Source organism: Pocillopora damicornis, chromosome 13 (assembly GCF_964200805.1).
Source record: "Pocillopora damicornis chromosome 13, jaPocDami1.2, whole genome shotgun sequence".
NCBI lineage: Eukaryota > Metazoa > Cnidaria > Anthozoa > Scleractinia > Pocilloporidae > Pocillopora > Pocillopora damicornis.
The window spans coordinates 20,415,726-20,431,793 of NC_142682.1; the positions used below are offsets into that span (position 1 = coordinate 20,415,726).

At 38.2% G+C, this 16,068-nt stretch overlaps 2 protein-coding genes across 2 annotated transcripts; both read right to left on the reverse strand.

Annotated features, from left to right (window-relative positions):
* Window positions 1-506: 506 nt before the first annotated feature.
* LOC113664209 (uncharacterized) lies at window positions 507-16,057 on the reverse strand. The gene is made up of 10 exons (XM_027179803.2): window positions 15,832-16,057; window positions 14,349-14,755; window positions 13,728-13,798; window positions 11,908-11,970; window positions 10,715-10,842; window positions 10,186-10,282; window positions 9,329-9,481; window positions 9,034-9,212; window positions 8,372-8,537; window positions 507-1,502 (listed from the first exon to the last, which is right to left on the reverse strand). Exons 1-10 carry the CDS (start codon window positions 15,915-15,917, stop codon window positions 1,317-1,319), a joined length of 1,536 nt encoding a protein of 511 aa, XP_027035604.2. The 5' UTR covers window positions 15,918-16,057; the 3' UTR covers window positions 507-1,316.
* On the reverse strand, window positions 830-6,690 carry LOC149035873 (uncharacterized). Its single transcript, XM_089191589.1, has 2 exons — window positions 2,881-6,690; window positions 830-1,502 (listed from the first exon to the last, which is right to left on the reverse strand). The coding sequence occupies exons 1-2, from the start codon at window positions 6,552-6,554 to the stop codon at window positions 1,499-1,501; spliced, it is 3,678 nt and encodes a 1,225-aa protein (XP_089047715.1). The 5' UTR covers window positions 6,555-6,690; the 3' UTR covers window positions 830-1,498.
* Window positions 16,058-16,068: the final 11 nt, after the last annotated feature.

Here is a 16,068-nt window from a genome sequence, read left to right on the forward strand (position 1 = left end):
GAAGACCGAGGGAGACATATACATCCCAATTTTCAGACAAGGGTGCTCTGAAGCATCTCTTCAAAGAACGCCCTGCACCGACAAAGTAGTTTGTTTTTCTACGTGACGCCAAAAGAATCAAGATTTCGTTTGAGGGCATGTGTGCATCAAGGCGACGTTTTATTTAACTAGTCGGTTTTTAAAGAGGGAGAATGCTAGAGCACCCGTGAAAAAGTGAACGGAACAAGGCCAAAAAACCAGCGAAAAATTCAACTAACACGTGACACTAGGTTCGATAATCGAACCGAGCCACCGTACTGGAACACAAACGCTCATGCCACTGCGCCATCCGCGCGGAGAGCATTTGACTGGCGCGTCGCACCGGCGCTTATTCTCTTGACATGCAGCCACTTACACCTTTCCTAATGACAGACAGGAGGACTGGTGAATATAGTGGCATCACGTTCGTGTTTGCCTACGAGAAAATTAACCAAGCAACATCCCACTAACGCAACACAACCGCAATATTTCATATAAATTTCTTAACCCAGTTTTCAAAGCGTTTTCATTAGTGTGGTTGATCACGGACTCATTTGAACATCAATAAATCAAATAGTTATCATCACTAGACAATTAAACCTAGTAACAACTTTGTTTTCACATATTGATTTCCAATCAAATACTAACTTAATGAAATTTAGTAATCTTTTCACTTCAGTTCCTATCTTTCTCTTAAAAGGTCAGAACAGCAGAAACTACTATCTCTATTGTATAAAATTGCGCAAATTCTAGCTGGTCTCATACTAACGTACTGTGTGCGCTCTAACTCTTGAAAATAAAATAATCTCAAATTCAAATATTATATTATTTTCAGTCTCAGCTCTTTGTGGAACAAAATACCAAAAGTTAGTATTCCATTGATCTTCAGCCTTTCGAATGTAATATGACGAGTTTTGAAGGCCGCTTGTGGCCGCCATTCGTGACGAATAAATATCTGTTGTTTATATCTCTAATTTTGGGTTCTAGCTCCGTGAAATTTATGTTCTTTGTAGTTATCGTGACCTGCTCATGGCTCTGGGTAGAAAATTATGTTCCTCTTTTATACATTAACATCTGTCGACTAACATCTTAACAGAGACTGAATACCAAGCGTATATACCCAAGCGTTAGCCCATGCCACTGTAGGCTGAGACTGCTTAAACCATAAATCGAAGTTTCAATTCAGGATAGAAATCTACAGAAGCTGTGTCGTTAAAAAAATCCAGCCATTTTATGCGCTACGACCTCAGATGGATGGTAACAAAGTTTTTTTTTTCATAATCCAGTGGCCAGCCCTGTTATACATTGTAAAGGAGGTTTGGTTTCTTGTCGAATGGTTCCACCCAGTGAAAATACTCCAACCAATTTTTGAGACATCCTCTATCAAAAGGGTTCAAAAAGATTCCAGACGGTCCTCTCAGATACGCGTATCGCTTCTTGTTGATTCTTTCGTTTGTAGTGAGGTTGTTTGAAATTTGGCTCATCTGTTTTGAAGAAGAAAAGAACAAGAAAAAAACTTTATATCAGTACAAATACCACAAGATGCTACTCGTAACTTGCGTGAAAAGAGCGAATTGTAATATAATAAGTATACGCTTGATGGTGAGGTCAGATGACGTCCATAGAGACAATGATTATGTATGCCCGCTCTTTAATTCGTTTTTTTGAAACCCACATGGCGAAAAGTTATTGCTGGAAACGAATGGAAACTGCCCTACGCTTCTACCATGCCGTTTACTTTAAACATTTTTTTGTTAAAGTTATCTATATGGTCTATATGGTCCAACTAAACCAAAGGTATCAGTGAAAAGGTAACGTCTGCATTCGAGCCACGTGACCCATCCGGCCGGAGCTCATCCCAGTTTCCTTGTAGCATGAAACGACTGGCAGAATTACTTCCCTCCCCTGGAAGGGATGCGAGTCCATCACTAGGTTACCCCTCCTCCTCCCCCCCTCCCCCCCCAGCATTTCATCAGGCCTCCCTGACAATTCGCCGGTACCCAATTTTTCTCCTCAGTGGAAAAATTTTCCACGATGAGGAGGCTCTGAAGGCACGTACATTAAACGCGTTAGTAAAATAACTGCATAGCAGAAAAATCGCTTTAGCAGTATTGCTGCTTCTGTTTTGGCATGAATAACCGTTTTGACTGGAACTGACACCGTGAAGTTCAGAGAGCCGCGATCCCTTTAATTTGATTCGAACAGGTAAGTTTTCAACTAGCCAATCAGGATAAAGTTCAATAAACAAGCAATGCTTAAAACCACCAATGAACCGGCTACAAGTACTGTTTACGGTTTAGTTTTCTGACGTCTGATTGGTCCACTTTTCTTTGAAACGCCAAACAGTCCACGAACATTATTATAATACTTATTTTAAACTGTGAAACAGTTTAAAATAAGAATAGAAAGAAACCCACGCATTTAGAATTCGTAGGACAACGCATAAGGCTCGTATTACACAATGAATCTGTGTTACATTTTATGAAGCGCCTGCAATTTGCTCAGTGCAGTGAAAGAAAGCTTTCCGTAAAAACCACCTACTTTTATCAAAATGATCCACTCCACTAATGTAAACCCTTAAACAAGGCATAAAAATTTTATGTTGACGTTATTTTTCCACTGTAAATAACTACTGTTTAGTAGCGGCAAAGGACAATAAGCCCTGATAACGTTGTTGACATGGCATACTAAGGATGTTATCAGTGTTAAGAATGTTATCAGGACTTGGCGTGTTTTGCCGCCACAAACCAGTTAAACACTGGAAATCTCTCACAACTGACATCTTTCCCTCGACTACTCTGACGCTAGTTAAACAGACATGAAATCCTGTTGAGAGTGAGGTATCAGATACAATCTCCTTGCCTTGTGTCAGTATACTTTTCAAGTATAGTACGACCATCCAGACTGCCGTACAGTGAATGGGTTGTTTGAGTCCCTCCGGACAAGTTATTTTCTCTGCCGATGCGCTGGCGTGAAATAGATAATTCACAGGACATCGACAGACTTGCGGTCTTGGATCCTTCGAACTCGAGGGGTTCAACTCCCCCTCTGTTGAAGAGGTGGCATTTTCTTTGAGCGCATAAAGCTACAGTTACTGTCAACATTAAAACAGGAGTAAATGACAAAATGTTGAGTGCTGTTGTGAAAAACCATTTGTCTTCCTGAGCAGCCGCATCACAGTTATCAAACGGAATACTGAAGACGGAAATAAAACAAAGAGCGGTCAGGAGCGACACGTCCAAAACATTCATACAACTGTAACTGTTCCCCGTTTCTTCCTCGTCACAGGCCTCCCTGTAAGGCCTCAGGAACGCGAATATCAGGAGATTCAAGATGCACACGATCGCCAGCAGTAGCTTTTTGACTGGACCCGTGGGTACAAAAGTGTATATCAAAAGGATGCCCAACCGAGAAATGAAGTAAAAACCTGCACACCAACGATACCGATCTTTAAAACACCTTTGAAGAGTATCAAAGTATGGATTCCATTGGCTAAGATTCAGCACAGGGCGAAGATATTTGGTCAGGTACGGTCGAAATATAAGGATCAAAGGGAACGGAATGACGAATACTGTGATGAACGCTAAGGCGGTGATTCCATAAAAGATATGTTTGCCATGGAAATACTCAATGTCACCATTATGGAAGACCACTGTCCTCGATTCAAATTTGGCTAAACGGAGGATGTTAAGGGAAATATTGGTAGTGTCCGTATAACAAAATACAAGGATGGTGCAGACACCGCGAAAAGGGGCTGTGACAAGTCTGCTGAGGCAACAGTTTGGAAACCTTCTGACGAATTTGGAAAGTAAAATGATCATCAGCATACAGAAGAGTGGAACGGTATACATCAACATCAACTTATCTACTTCGTCTAAACGTTCAGCGACACACAGATTGCCCCTAAATTCAACTTTCGCACTACTTAAAAAAATCAGGAATTCCGTGAAAGGATTAAACTCAAAGTTTTCCGGTGTTAACAGCTTCATAACATGGTATGAAAACAACCAAGCATTCAAGCAGCCAGTAAATGCGTCCAAATCTACGATTAGGATGACCATCACAACTACGAGGAAAAAAATTCCAAACGGAATCAAAAGAAGCAAGTGCCAGTTTGTGCAACCCAATTTACAGCTGTCACCTCCCAGAGAGCTGCTGTAATTTTCCTTGCATTGTCCACACAAAATGCTCTCCTGATCGCGTCCTTCCCCGCACATGTGACTTTTAAGGTACCGGTACTCCTTGAGCTTTATAACGTCTGAATTACAATGTCCAGTCGGACAAACATAAGTCACGAATTTTCCATCCACCACTCCAGCCCAATATCCTTGCTTCACCCACACGGTTTTGCCGTCTGAATCACAACGCGAAATGCCTCTGGTCTCAGCTGTGGGCTTCATGCAGACACATGTTGATGTTTCAGGAGAAAAATGAAAGCCTGGATAGCAGGTTCTGAAAGCACCTTTGATTTCCACTTCTTGCTTTCCGCCAAAACAGCTGAGTACCACAGAGTAGTTGCTGCCTTGTTCTCCAACTAAACGGATGCCGCTAAGACTTGCATTGGTTACTCGAAACAAAGATGAGCGATCAAGACGTTCTCCCGATGGCGTAACTGACGTGATTACCACATCACAAGTGCCTTGAAGATGATTGTGAACTTCGTCAAGTACGCGAACAGTTGGGTTAAATACCTCCCCAGGGGCAACCACCCAGTCTGTTTGATTGTATTGGATGTCCACTGGGTCCGTTGCAATTTCAGCCAAATTGAGTTTAGTCTTATTAGCCATCTCTAGAATGGATTTGCCATCGTGGACGCAAACGTTTCTTAGCGTAGAAACAAAGATAGAATTTCCTCTGACGGCTTTGTTGTCTTTAAATATGACTGAAATATTCACGTTATCAACAAATCGAAAGACGCAAGGAGAAGGCAATGGTTTTGAATTCATTATGCACAATGCGCCGCCTTCGTTTTCACAAGTGTTTCCTACGAAAGTGATGTTGGCATTTGGATAGGCAACGATTTCCGAAGATCCATATATTTTCAGTGCACCTCCATTGTATCCCAAGTTGTTGGCGAATTCTACATGGCCATACCCCAGCAAAGTTGATCCATCTAAAACTACCGCGGTCTTTTCATTTCGGCGAAAGTTAGTAGTGTCTTTGAAGATAAGAGGGACTCGTACACTGTAAAGAGCCCCACTTTGCTTTGCATTGTTTGATTCAAACCGTGTGTCACCATCAATTTGAACACTAAATAGAACTCTCGATTCGAAATGGTCTTCAATCACGTGGTTTGAGAACAAATACATGGCTGCTCCCCAGTTCCCTGTGTTACTGTGCCAAGTGCATCGATGAAAGAAAAAGTGAATGGCAGAAGATTGTAAGTAATGCAATTTAATTAAAGTTCCATGCAGCGATACACCACCTCCCTCATCTGCCACGTTGTCTATAAACGAGCAGTTTGTAATGTTAAATACGATTAAAGTATTGTCATGGCTTTGCAAGTTCGCAATGTAAGCTCCGCCGCCATTCATTATTACCTTGTTACTCAAAAATATTGTGTCCGCAATTATGAATGAATGCTTTTCAGTGTGGACATCTAGCTCCACGCGAAGACCTCCTCCGATTGACGCGCGATTATCCACAAACCTACATGCTGTAATATTTATAGTGGCATTTCTGCTATACTCTTTTAAGTACACTGACAAGCCGCTACCAAACTCCAATCTTCGATGTTGTAGTAGAGATTCTTGAGTCTTCACGTAGTTTGACACAAGTATTCCGTTCCTGGAAAAGGAGCAGTTATAAATCAAGTAATGGGTCTTGCCTTTATAAGATGCGTGCTCAACTGGCGTTACATTCACTGCTGTATCCGAGTCCTCTCGGTTTAAAATCACTTTCACACCGCCTCCCAACCACAGTTTCCTCACTAAAGAGTCATGCTCAGTTGTTGCATTGGAATAGCTTTCCTTTGAACCCCTGTTGTCTGCAAACACACTGTTTATCAAACTAACGAAGGCTTCAACGTTAAACAAAGTAACCGCGTAATCTACAGAAAACGAAATTTCTACTTCGGAGATCCGGAGATTCGTGCATTTTTTCGCAAATAAGGCTGCCTTAAATTCACCAGAAAAAGGAGAACGGTGTGAAATATTGTGCAATCGGCCACACTTTTGTAACGTCACTCTCTCGAAATTAACCTTTTCGCACTGAATAAAGGAAAAGCCAGTGTTTACATTACATGTTATTTGAACATCGTGTCGAGTGGAACCACTTCCTACCAGGCTGAAGTATGCTTTTCTGGTCAAAGTAAAGTTTCTCTTCAAGGTGTAATTTCCACTTCCCAAGTTTATTTTCGATGAAGTAAACGATAAAGATAATGATAAGCCCTTGTCAATTGTCTTGCACGGGTTATTTTCATCACAGTCGCCGGAATCATTTCCGCCAGGCCAAACATAAATTTCCTTTACAGCAACGTTCACCTCCCAAAGCAAAAGTATTAGGATGCTTCCCAAACAAAATGGATGATAGAGCATTCTCTCAAAATGATTATCAGTTTGGAGAAACAATTATCCTTTTCAACAGCTTAAAAGACCAGTCGATGCCGACTAAGAAAAAGGTTTCAACCAAAATGGTGTGAGAATCATGTGAGTTAACGTGATATGTTAAGGGGTTATGTGTATGCACTTTGTATACGAGTCAGGTAGTTTTGTATAAAGTAAGCGTCAATGAAAACACGATCATTTTCATTAAAAGAAACATATATTTCCTCGCTAAAGAAGAGTGCACTCTGAAGTACAAGTACAGAACCTGTACGAAATAGCCGCAAAAGCATCTTTTCTGGAGTGTTTTCCAAATCAGAACTGTCAGTTCTTTTTTGAAAATTAATCACGCTGTTTCTGAGAATTCTGACTTGTTTCTCTGTATCATATCATGTTATCGCATGTTTATATTTAGCTTTAGAAATAATCGAGATAGTACGCGCGCTCTCACTGGTCGATAGGCGTGTTCACGGAGAAGTATGCCAATAAACAATTAAAAAATCATTCGGGTAAAAATTTGTTGAACTTGATGTAGAAAAAAATTGTTAATAACTAAAAAATTCGATGTTGCTCAACGAAAGTGGAACATCCTCAACATAATGCGTGGATATTTAATGGCATATTTCACTTATTCCCAAACATTGATGCTTCACAGATACACACATACTGTTAAGCACGACCTGCAAGTCTTGAAATCATGCGATTTTCTCGTGAGCGCCATTCCTGTCACGTGAAGTTAGGCTTTTCTTCAAAAGTTTACAGAATAAAAATAAATAATTTACAACCATCCCTTTCAAAAGTGTGTGCAGATCGCGAGCACTAACCACGAAAAATATCTTTCCATTAGAGTTAAGAGAAAGGATTCCTAAAAATTTTTAAACTTTGCAGATCAGAGAAGAAATCAAGGTTACGAATTACACTTTAGTAGTAAAAGCATTGAATGTTTTTTTTTTACATAATCCTAAACAATAATATTTGTATAATTGGAAAAATATTTAATTTCAAAGGTTCTTCTGTATCAGAGCAATAGATTGTATGCAAAACTCAAGACTTTTCCAATACTTTAATACCATGAGGGTCATTTAATAAGCATTAAATTGTCTTAACCCATAATATTAAGAAATAAGACCAAAATGCATTGCAAACTCACGGTTACTGCAATGCAATACATGAATTTAAAGAAAGCGACAAAACTTTTAAGTCTGTACTACATGTTTCGACAGAAACTTCTCTCATCTTTAGTTAATTGATGTACAAAGCGTTGGAAGTTGAATTATACAGTAAGTAGAACAATGCTAATTATAATAAATGGTGACAACAAGAAAAGAGGTATAGCATGAAAGTGTGAGAATTAAAAGGACAATTTTAGATTTACATGGTTGCTTCAAGGATGGTTGTTCTCTTTGAATATGAATAGCCTCTTTTATCTTGAGTTGAAAACCGGTAGAGGCGTGATCCAAAACATGGAAGCTATCTGCTGAACACAAAACGCGACAATGCGCAGAATCTTGCAGATACTTGAAAATGTGAGAGGCCCTGTCACTGACTAAGTGCTCTCTAACACGTGTGGAAAAATGTCGGCACGTTTCACCGACGTAACAAGCATTACAGCCAGCACATACAAACTCATAAACCACACGTGAACGCCGAGCCCGACAGACAAACTTATAAATTACACGTGAACAGAGCCTGTCCATACATACAATCACTACCCAGGCCTGTTCATTACAGGATGATAAGGGTTCTAAAAATGCGGACATACATTTTACCTGCGGCAGTTCTCAGTTTAGACACAAAGGCTTTGTACTTACCACAAATATAAACAGGGCTCCCATTAACACAGATACCACAATGAACTGCAGTAAACCAAGAAGGAATATCCAGCTGAATCCATACAAGTGAAGCATTACGATTGCAAAGTACACTGTGATGAAACTACACCAAGCCACACATGACACAAAGATGAAGAACGGACCCCTGAAAACAAACAACCACACCAAACTGCTGCAGGGTTCATATAATGCCTCATTTACACGAGCAACAAATCCGATATATAGCAGAAGTGAAATAGCTATTGGTCCTATATGCTTTTTTCCGTTGTAAAATCCATTCAAAGGGCACCTCTATCCAGGGGACACATAGGGAGGTTGTGAAAGTGCCTCTGAAATGATAATTCATTAATTTTGCCCTCAGTAACCGATGGGAGGCAAGCTCTTCCTGCCAGACAAACAACATTATAGAACGCCAGTGGTTTCACAGGTAATTGTACACTTGCACGTAAATTGTCTTGGGTTTCACTGAACCCTACCATGTTTTCTATTGCCAACCTGGGTCTCTTTTGGTTCACTTCTTCGCTGTTTGTTTTTAGTTTCTGACCAAGAAACCCTTGCAAGGAAACTCTCGTTGATACAGAGAACGACTCCTAAGAAAACAAAATAAAGTGTGCTGAAGAGGCAATCAAAATGTTATTTACCTGTTATTGAGGCCAACACAGTTATTGATATAAGGACAGTGGTGATCAAAATGCTTGACACAGCGGTTACAAATCCTACAATGCTTCGCACGCAGTGGTCGCACCAGTCTACAAGTGTGACAGAGGTTTTCCAAAGGGTTTTGCCCTGTCCTGACCTGCCACTCTTCATAAAACGGCACCTAAAATGATCAAAACAAATTCAATAGAGTACTTAGTCCCTTGGAGGACTGCAAAGGAGGTTGCCATGTTAATTACATAAAACTCATATCCTACAGACATGCCATGATATTCTCACCTGTTTCAGGGCCATGTCATAATCTGGGCTATGGCAGGGGAGGAATCCTGGGTCACGAGAATTAGCATAATATAAAGCCCACCACATCGTAATGTTTAGGAAAATAAACAAATAATGAGCCCAAGGTAGGATATCCCATGAGACTGGAACAACCTGCAGACAAACAGAAAAATCAATGATAGACATGCGCCAAGTAGCTACTTTAGCCAGAGCTGATCCTAGTTTCAGTCTCATTAAGAAAGTAGCAACATCGTAATATTGCACTCCCCCATGTATGAGCTGCTGATCAACTGCAGGTAACCCTTGCCCTTCCCTCACCCCCTCCCCCCACCCAGAAATGTTGTCATGTTCCCTTCACTGTTCACCAGTACTTTCATGTCTATACAGCTAATTCAGTCTAACACTACTATAATATTTATCAACTGTTGTTATTTCATGAACATGTGACTATTTTGAGTACCAATTTTCTAACTTCGTGTGCATTTCTGTTCTCTTCTCTATCACTGTAATGATTTCATATATCAAAACTTTCTAGTAAGTGTCTTGTCATTTAATCCTTTAACTCCCAAAAGTGATTAAAATGTAACTTCTCCCTGCAATATCCATACATCATCCAGCAAATAGGTAATGAGAATACTCAACCTTATCAGGTAGATCTTATCTTGATCTAACACTAGATTCTCATAAATAAGGAAATGTCTACCAGACCCTGGGACAACACAAGGAGGTTTCACTGGGACCCCTCAGTCTCCAGTTCAGCTTAATAACTATTGAGGTTCTGTTACAATCCCTCCCACACACAGAAAAATGAGTATAAAACAATGTCCTTCTTTCATACCCTTTCACAATCTACTTACATAAAAGAAATAAACAGGATAGCCCCAGAGAAACAGATTTCCCAGGTAAAATAGCAATGCTCCTCTAGATCTCCCAGGTGGGCCAAACACAATGTCCCTAAAAGAAAATCAAATTCATGTTAAAGTTACTAGAAGTTAATTTGCTTGGCACCAAACATAATGACAACATAATGACCAGCTCTCAGTTGGCTTGTTAGCTCAGTCAGTAAAGCACAGCACTAGTGTCATAGAGGTCATGGGTTTAATTCCCTTACAGGCCTGACTTTTTTCAGGCTTTATTTTCGCTACTGCTTATTACGTAGTGTAAATCATTACTGTGAAGATCACTCTCATATTCAAACACAATAGAGCTGCTGTGTTTATGTGCCTTGGTGGAATACTGGAAACTCACTTTCAACCACAAATTGATAAAATGGCTCAAACATTTTGAATATTTTCTCTACACAGTAACAAACTCTAGATGGTTGATAAAAATCTAAGGAAACCCACTTAAGAGTGTCAGTATAAAACTGCAAGAAAACACACATACCTAATATGGCAGGAGACCAGACGATTAAGTTTACTTTGTAAGTAGTGAACAATTTCCTTGTGGTCTCGACCCATAGCCAGTCTTAATGGTGTCTTGTTATTACTATCTACAGCATCTAACACAACATCCTGGGGCAAAAAGAGAAAGCAAATACAACAAATTGGCATTTAATTGTAAAAAAGATCTCTAAAAATGGTGCCATTAGTGTTTCAGCAATTGCCATCCTGAGCTGCAAGAATTGTATGAGAAGATTTACCAATATTAAAACCTAATCTTAATAGTAAGATTAATAATGATAACAAGCTATATTCATTTCTTGAGATCAAGATATATGACAGGTGGCAGACTTACAGTAACCAAACAAACTTTCATGTGTTTTAAAATTTACTGCATTTTCTTCTGTTTCTTAGGAAGAAGAGGTAATAAACTGATACAATGAACATAGCATAAATACAGTATAAGTTTTAGTGTCTTAAGCTTGGGACAGCAGGGTTCGTCACATCCGGACCAACTTAAAATGAAAAATTTCTAGCCTTGGTAATTAGTTTTTGTTGTGAAGATTTGGCAGTTGATGATCCTGGCAAACATGTTTGAAAAAGCTCAGCATCATAACAACAAAAGCATGATTACTTTGTTGTTATTTTATAAAGACTCTACTTCTTTCCAGATCATAACCAATTTCCTCAAATGTGATTGGTGCATTAGCTGCTTTAGTTTTCACTAATTATTCTTTAGAGTTGTAATTAGACAACATAAGCAGACAGTTGGCTGTAATCAGACAACTTTAATTGCACTCTTCAGCAGCCAGTTGAACTAATTCTACTCAGCTAAAGCCACCAATCACAGAATTGACCAATAACCATAGCAAAAATCACTAACCCTACAAAATGGGGGAATTTCTTACCTTAGACAATGTCTTTACTGGAGATATGTTCTCAAATGAATGTATTGTAATGTTATGATTAAATGGTAACAGGAATTTGTGTCGTCCAAGTCTACCTGTAATCATACTTGTAATTAAAAATTGGACTCCTGCTGCACAGTCATCCAATTTACTAACTACTTACATGATTACAGACTGCATAGGACTCCACTTGATCCTTTTACCAGAATAAACCAAAACGAAACTCAGAGGCTATACATACAGTCATCAAATCAAGTTGGTGAAGCTTCATTAAATATTCAATGCCTACCATGTCGACAATGTGCTCAACTGTGAGTAGGTCTCCACTAAGACAAGCCAGATGAAGAGGGGTCTGAAATTGTACCAAAGATTTGAAAAAGTCAGCTTGATATAAATATCCACAGATATCTCCTAATCATAACTTAACTGTAAAATGTCAACAATAGAGAAGTTAGTATTATACTGGTTTCAAACTTTAATATCGATAAAAGAGAAAGCAAATGGAAAATTGGTTCTAAAATTACAAGTTTTCCAAACCTCTTGCAAGTATTTCAAATTTGTCTCTCATTTATTCCAGCTCCATTTTTTGCAAAATAAATCTCAGACCAAATAATTTTAATAGTCTAAAAAAGATCAACAGAGAGAAATATCTTATTTCAGAAGCCCAACAGATCATTTGAAGAAAAGCAAGTCTGAAATTAAAATAAAATGAATGTTGAATTCACTTTATATTTCAAAAGTGGTTAAACCAGCCTATCAATTATGAAGAAAGGAATTCAATGAAAAAGGAAATCAATTTTCTGTCCCTGATCTTCCTATACACATGTTTTGTTTGTAAGTATCAGCTATGGAATGTTGTCGCATCAATTGGCTATTAGTTTAAGCTTCTTTGGACTTTTTTACAGCAATCTGGCTTCTCAAGCACTTTGTGATACAGAATAAGATAACAAAAACAATATGAGAAACATTAATGTGGACATAATTTTCTTGATCAGATGTTCCAGAGGAAGTTGCCATTCATGTAACAGGTTAAGCCAATTATATCATTCTAACTATTTAACTTATTATCACTATTTTGAATGTCTCTCTGATTTGTTAAAGCTTATGTCTCTACATGGCTAATATCAATCCAAATCACTGTAAGAGAGAATATAATTACTGTTATTTGCATGTAGGTGTCAAATAACCAACAAGTTTTGAAATTGTCTCTTCTTATCTAATCCTTTTAATATGAAAATAATGATTTACCATCTGTGATTGAAAAGATGCATTTTTCTAGCCCATTGCTTTACTTTCAAACCCAGACTTATTAATTTTTCATGAATTTAATGTTTTAATGAGAAATTTTAAGAAATAACAATAAAGATTCTCTCTCTTAGCCTCTCAAAAAATGAGATAACACACAACGAAAAGGGTGGATAATGATTAAAGATACCCCACAGTGAGAACCTCAATGAGGTGCTTGTGAATAATTGATCAGAGTAAAGAGGGAGAGAAAGATGTAAAAGACCATTTAAGTTAAAAATTAAAGATTTGGAAACATCAGAATATTGGATTTTTTCAGAGACTTTCTGATGAATTTTCATTGCATTTCTCAAGGTCGATTCTCTCACAGCAGTGATGTGTTCCCTCAATTAATGCACTTGATAGAAACAGTGAATACCTCTCAGCTCTATCACTCATTGTAAACCAAGTTTAACAGCATAGAAAAAATTACAGTGTATGAACTGAAGGGAGATTGTACTCCAAATTGTCACATCAGCATACAAAATCCAGCCAGGGTCATTGTGTTGTGCAGCATTTTCCAATGTCTCTTTCCACCAACTGAATACCAGTAATTGTTCAGGGAATTTTTTTTAAATATTTGACAGTTACCTGGGAACCTGGGATGCCAAGAAGCATTTACTCCAACAGAATTGTAATTGTTTTTAGTATCTTTGTGTTAAATCTTTTAGAATTGAATGTTCAACAAATATAACCTAGTGGTTTCTCTTTCAGTCTTTACAGGAAAGAATCCACGACCACTTTTTAGTGGGAATGTACTTGCCAAAAGAGTAAACTTAAAGTTTGTGTTTTGATACATGTATATGTAAAGTTTACCAAACATACCTGGCTAAACCTGTCTTTCTGTTTGGGATCAAACCCAGAATACAGAAGCAACTGGACTACCTCGCTGTGACCTGTGAATTTTACATACATGAAAACAAACAATGCACTTGGTATATTTTCAATTGTAAATTTTCTCAAACAGATTTATCGTCAAACACAGAAAACCATGAATACCTGAAGTATTTTGAAACATTTATCTTGTTATGACATATAAGATAACTATAAAACCATCACATTAAGGCGTTTACAGCTTACATTTTTGTTTTCTCTTTTTATTCACCTGCAAGCATTTGATGACAAAATGTAATCATCAGCAAAAAATACAGTCATTCAGCATGCTTTATATTCTTATTGTGCATGCTGAGGAACTATGTATAAAACGGAAGCACAAGGAGTGACATCTAATAAAAATGCCTGATAGAAATGTTACAAAAAAATTGGCTTATACATCACTATACAATAAAAAAGATGTGAGGCACTTGCCAAGTTTGAAGAGCACTAAGACCCTAGAGTAGTTAGTTTTGCTCTAAACTTCCAGCCCTCTTCAAAGCTTGGTGAACACACACTGATGCATGAACCAGTTGTTCACCGTATTACAATTAATACAGAATAATTTGCTACCTTTAAAACAAGCCCAGTGCAAAGCATTGTCGCCCTCATGATCTGTCAGAAATATCTTAGCTCCTTTCCCCATAAGGTATCCAGCCAGCATTGCTTTTCCATACTGCGCTGTTATAATTAAAGGAGTACAACCTTTGTTGTCAGTACAGTCTATTGAGGCCCCGTTTTGAAGAAGAAGATCCACACATAAAATATGACCATTGACACATGCCCAGTGAATTGGATAAGGTCCATAATCTGATCGACTCTGCTGATTTACTTCAACTCCACAATTTATAAAAAATTTTATAACTTCGCTGTAACCACCCAGGGCTGCCCAATGCAATGGCGTGTGTCCATGACTGTCATGTGTGCTCAGGATTTTTACACCATGCTGTGCAACAAGTTCCCTACACATTCTGGAATCTCTAGAAACAAACAAAAATGTTACATCAATGTCTAGTTTGTGAAATTTAAATGCAGAAGACAATACTAATTGCAATAAATGATTGAATTAGATCAGGCTAGAGGTGGTGAAATTAATACCACCTGTCTAGTGTTTGATTTATAACCATATTGGAGACCTCTTAAGGGAAAGGGGTAACCAAAAAGAGAGGCACAGCTGAATCAAAAATGATTCTGATATGATGCATCATACTGAGTAACGACCCAATAAAAATTCACAATAGGATAGGCAGAGGACTGATCTAAGCTTTTTGATAGAGTTAAAAACATTACGACACTGGATTGGGAAACATGCACTGAATTTAGGTCATTAATTTAAATTTGACTCAAAGTTTTACCTATCCTCAACAATCTTATTTAAGCCACATTGTTAATGAAATGGTCATAAAAAGAGTTTAATTTGATAAAAAAGAGAATGCTCTATAGACTCCATACTGTTAGGTTGATAAAAAAGGCTGTGAAATTATTCTGTGCACAGCACTACTTTGGAAAAAAAGCATCAAATTAGGTAGCTAAAAAATTCACTGCTACCTTTTGAAAACAGGTGTTAGTATAATATTTTTCTGTTCCTGTATTACACTGATCCGTCTGCAAGTGTTGCTTAGTCTCTTTTTTGTATAATTCCAAGTGTTAATTTACCTCGTATTTTATTTAACATGGCCTTTAACCCACTGACAAAGTCCAGCCGTCTCTCAGAGTGAGAGCATGTCTGAACGCTACAGCTGATTACCGCTAAACCAACAAACTACTTAATTGTTTTCTCCTTCCACTTACCAGCTCGTATATCATATCTGCTACGTCTAATCTGTGTTAATTTACCACATTTCCAACCAGAGGTATCAAAAATTAAGATAAGCTATCGAGAACCGGAATTGAATTAAAACATTTTGAGAGACTTAATTGTGTTAAAAGGCGATAAAAAGAGACTTTTGTATTAAAAAGGAATACACGATATAATTTGTGGAAAGTCCTTTCTGAGTTACGTTTTGGAGGTTGGAAAAGAGGCATATAGTTGAACAACGGCTACTCCTCTACTCACCCGCATTGTGCAGCTTCAAAGATATCAATCGGTTTACAATTCTCGTGGTTTTCACACTCCTTTGATTCTTTCTCATCGCCCGCCATGTTGGTAGTCAACCGATTCCACGACGACAGCCGACGGGAGCCGTGAAATATTCGGCTATCTTCGGAAGATTTATTTTAACTTTCCGAAGATCAAGCATGGAACTTCTGTCACTCGAGAGTCATGTGAGTGGTTATGAGAGAAAAACACTGA

Bases quoted from the DNA above. Each gene is read 5' to 3' on its own strand.
- LOC149035873 (XM_089191589.1), bottom strand. From the start codon at position 6,554: ATGCTCTATCATCCATTTTGTTTGGGAAGCATCCTAATACTTTTGCTT.
- LOC113664209 (XM_027179803.2), bottom strand. From the start codon at position 15,917: ATGGCGGGCGATGAGAAAGAATCAAAGGAGTGTGAAAACCACGAGAAT. The intron at 13,799-14,348 runs GTAGCAAATTAT...TAAAATTCACAG, and splicing joins GCACTGGGCTTGTTTTAAAG to GTCACAGCGAGGTAGTCCAG. The intron at 11,971-13,727 runs GTATGTTTGGTA...GTACAATTTCAG, and splicing joins AGAAAGACAGGTTTAGCCAG to ACCCCTCTTCATCTGGCTTG.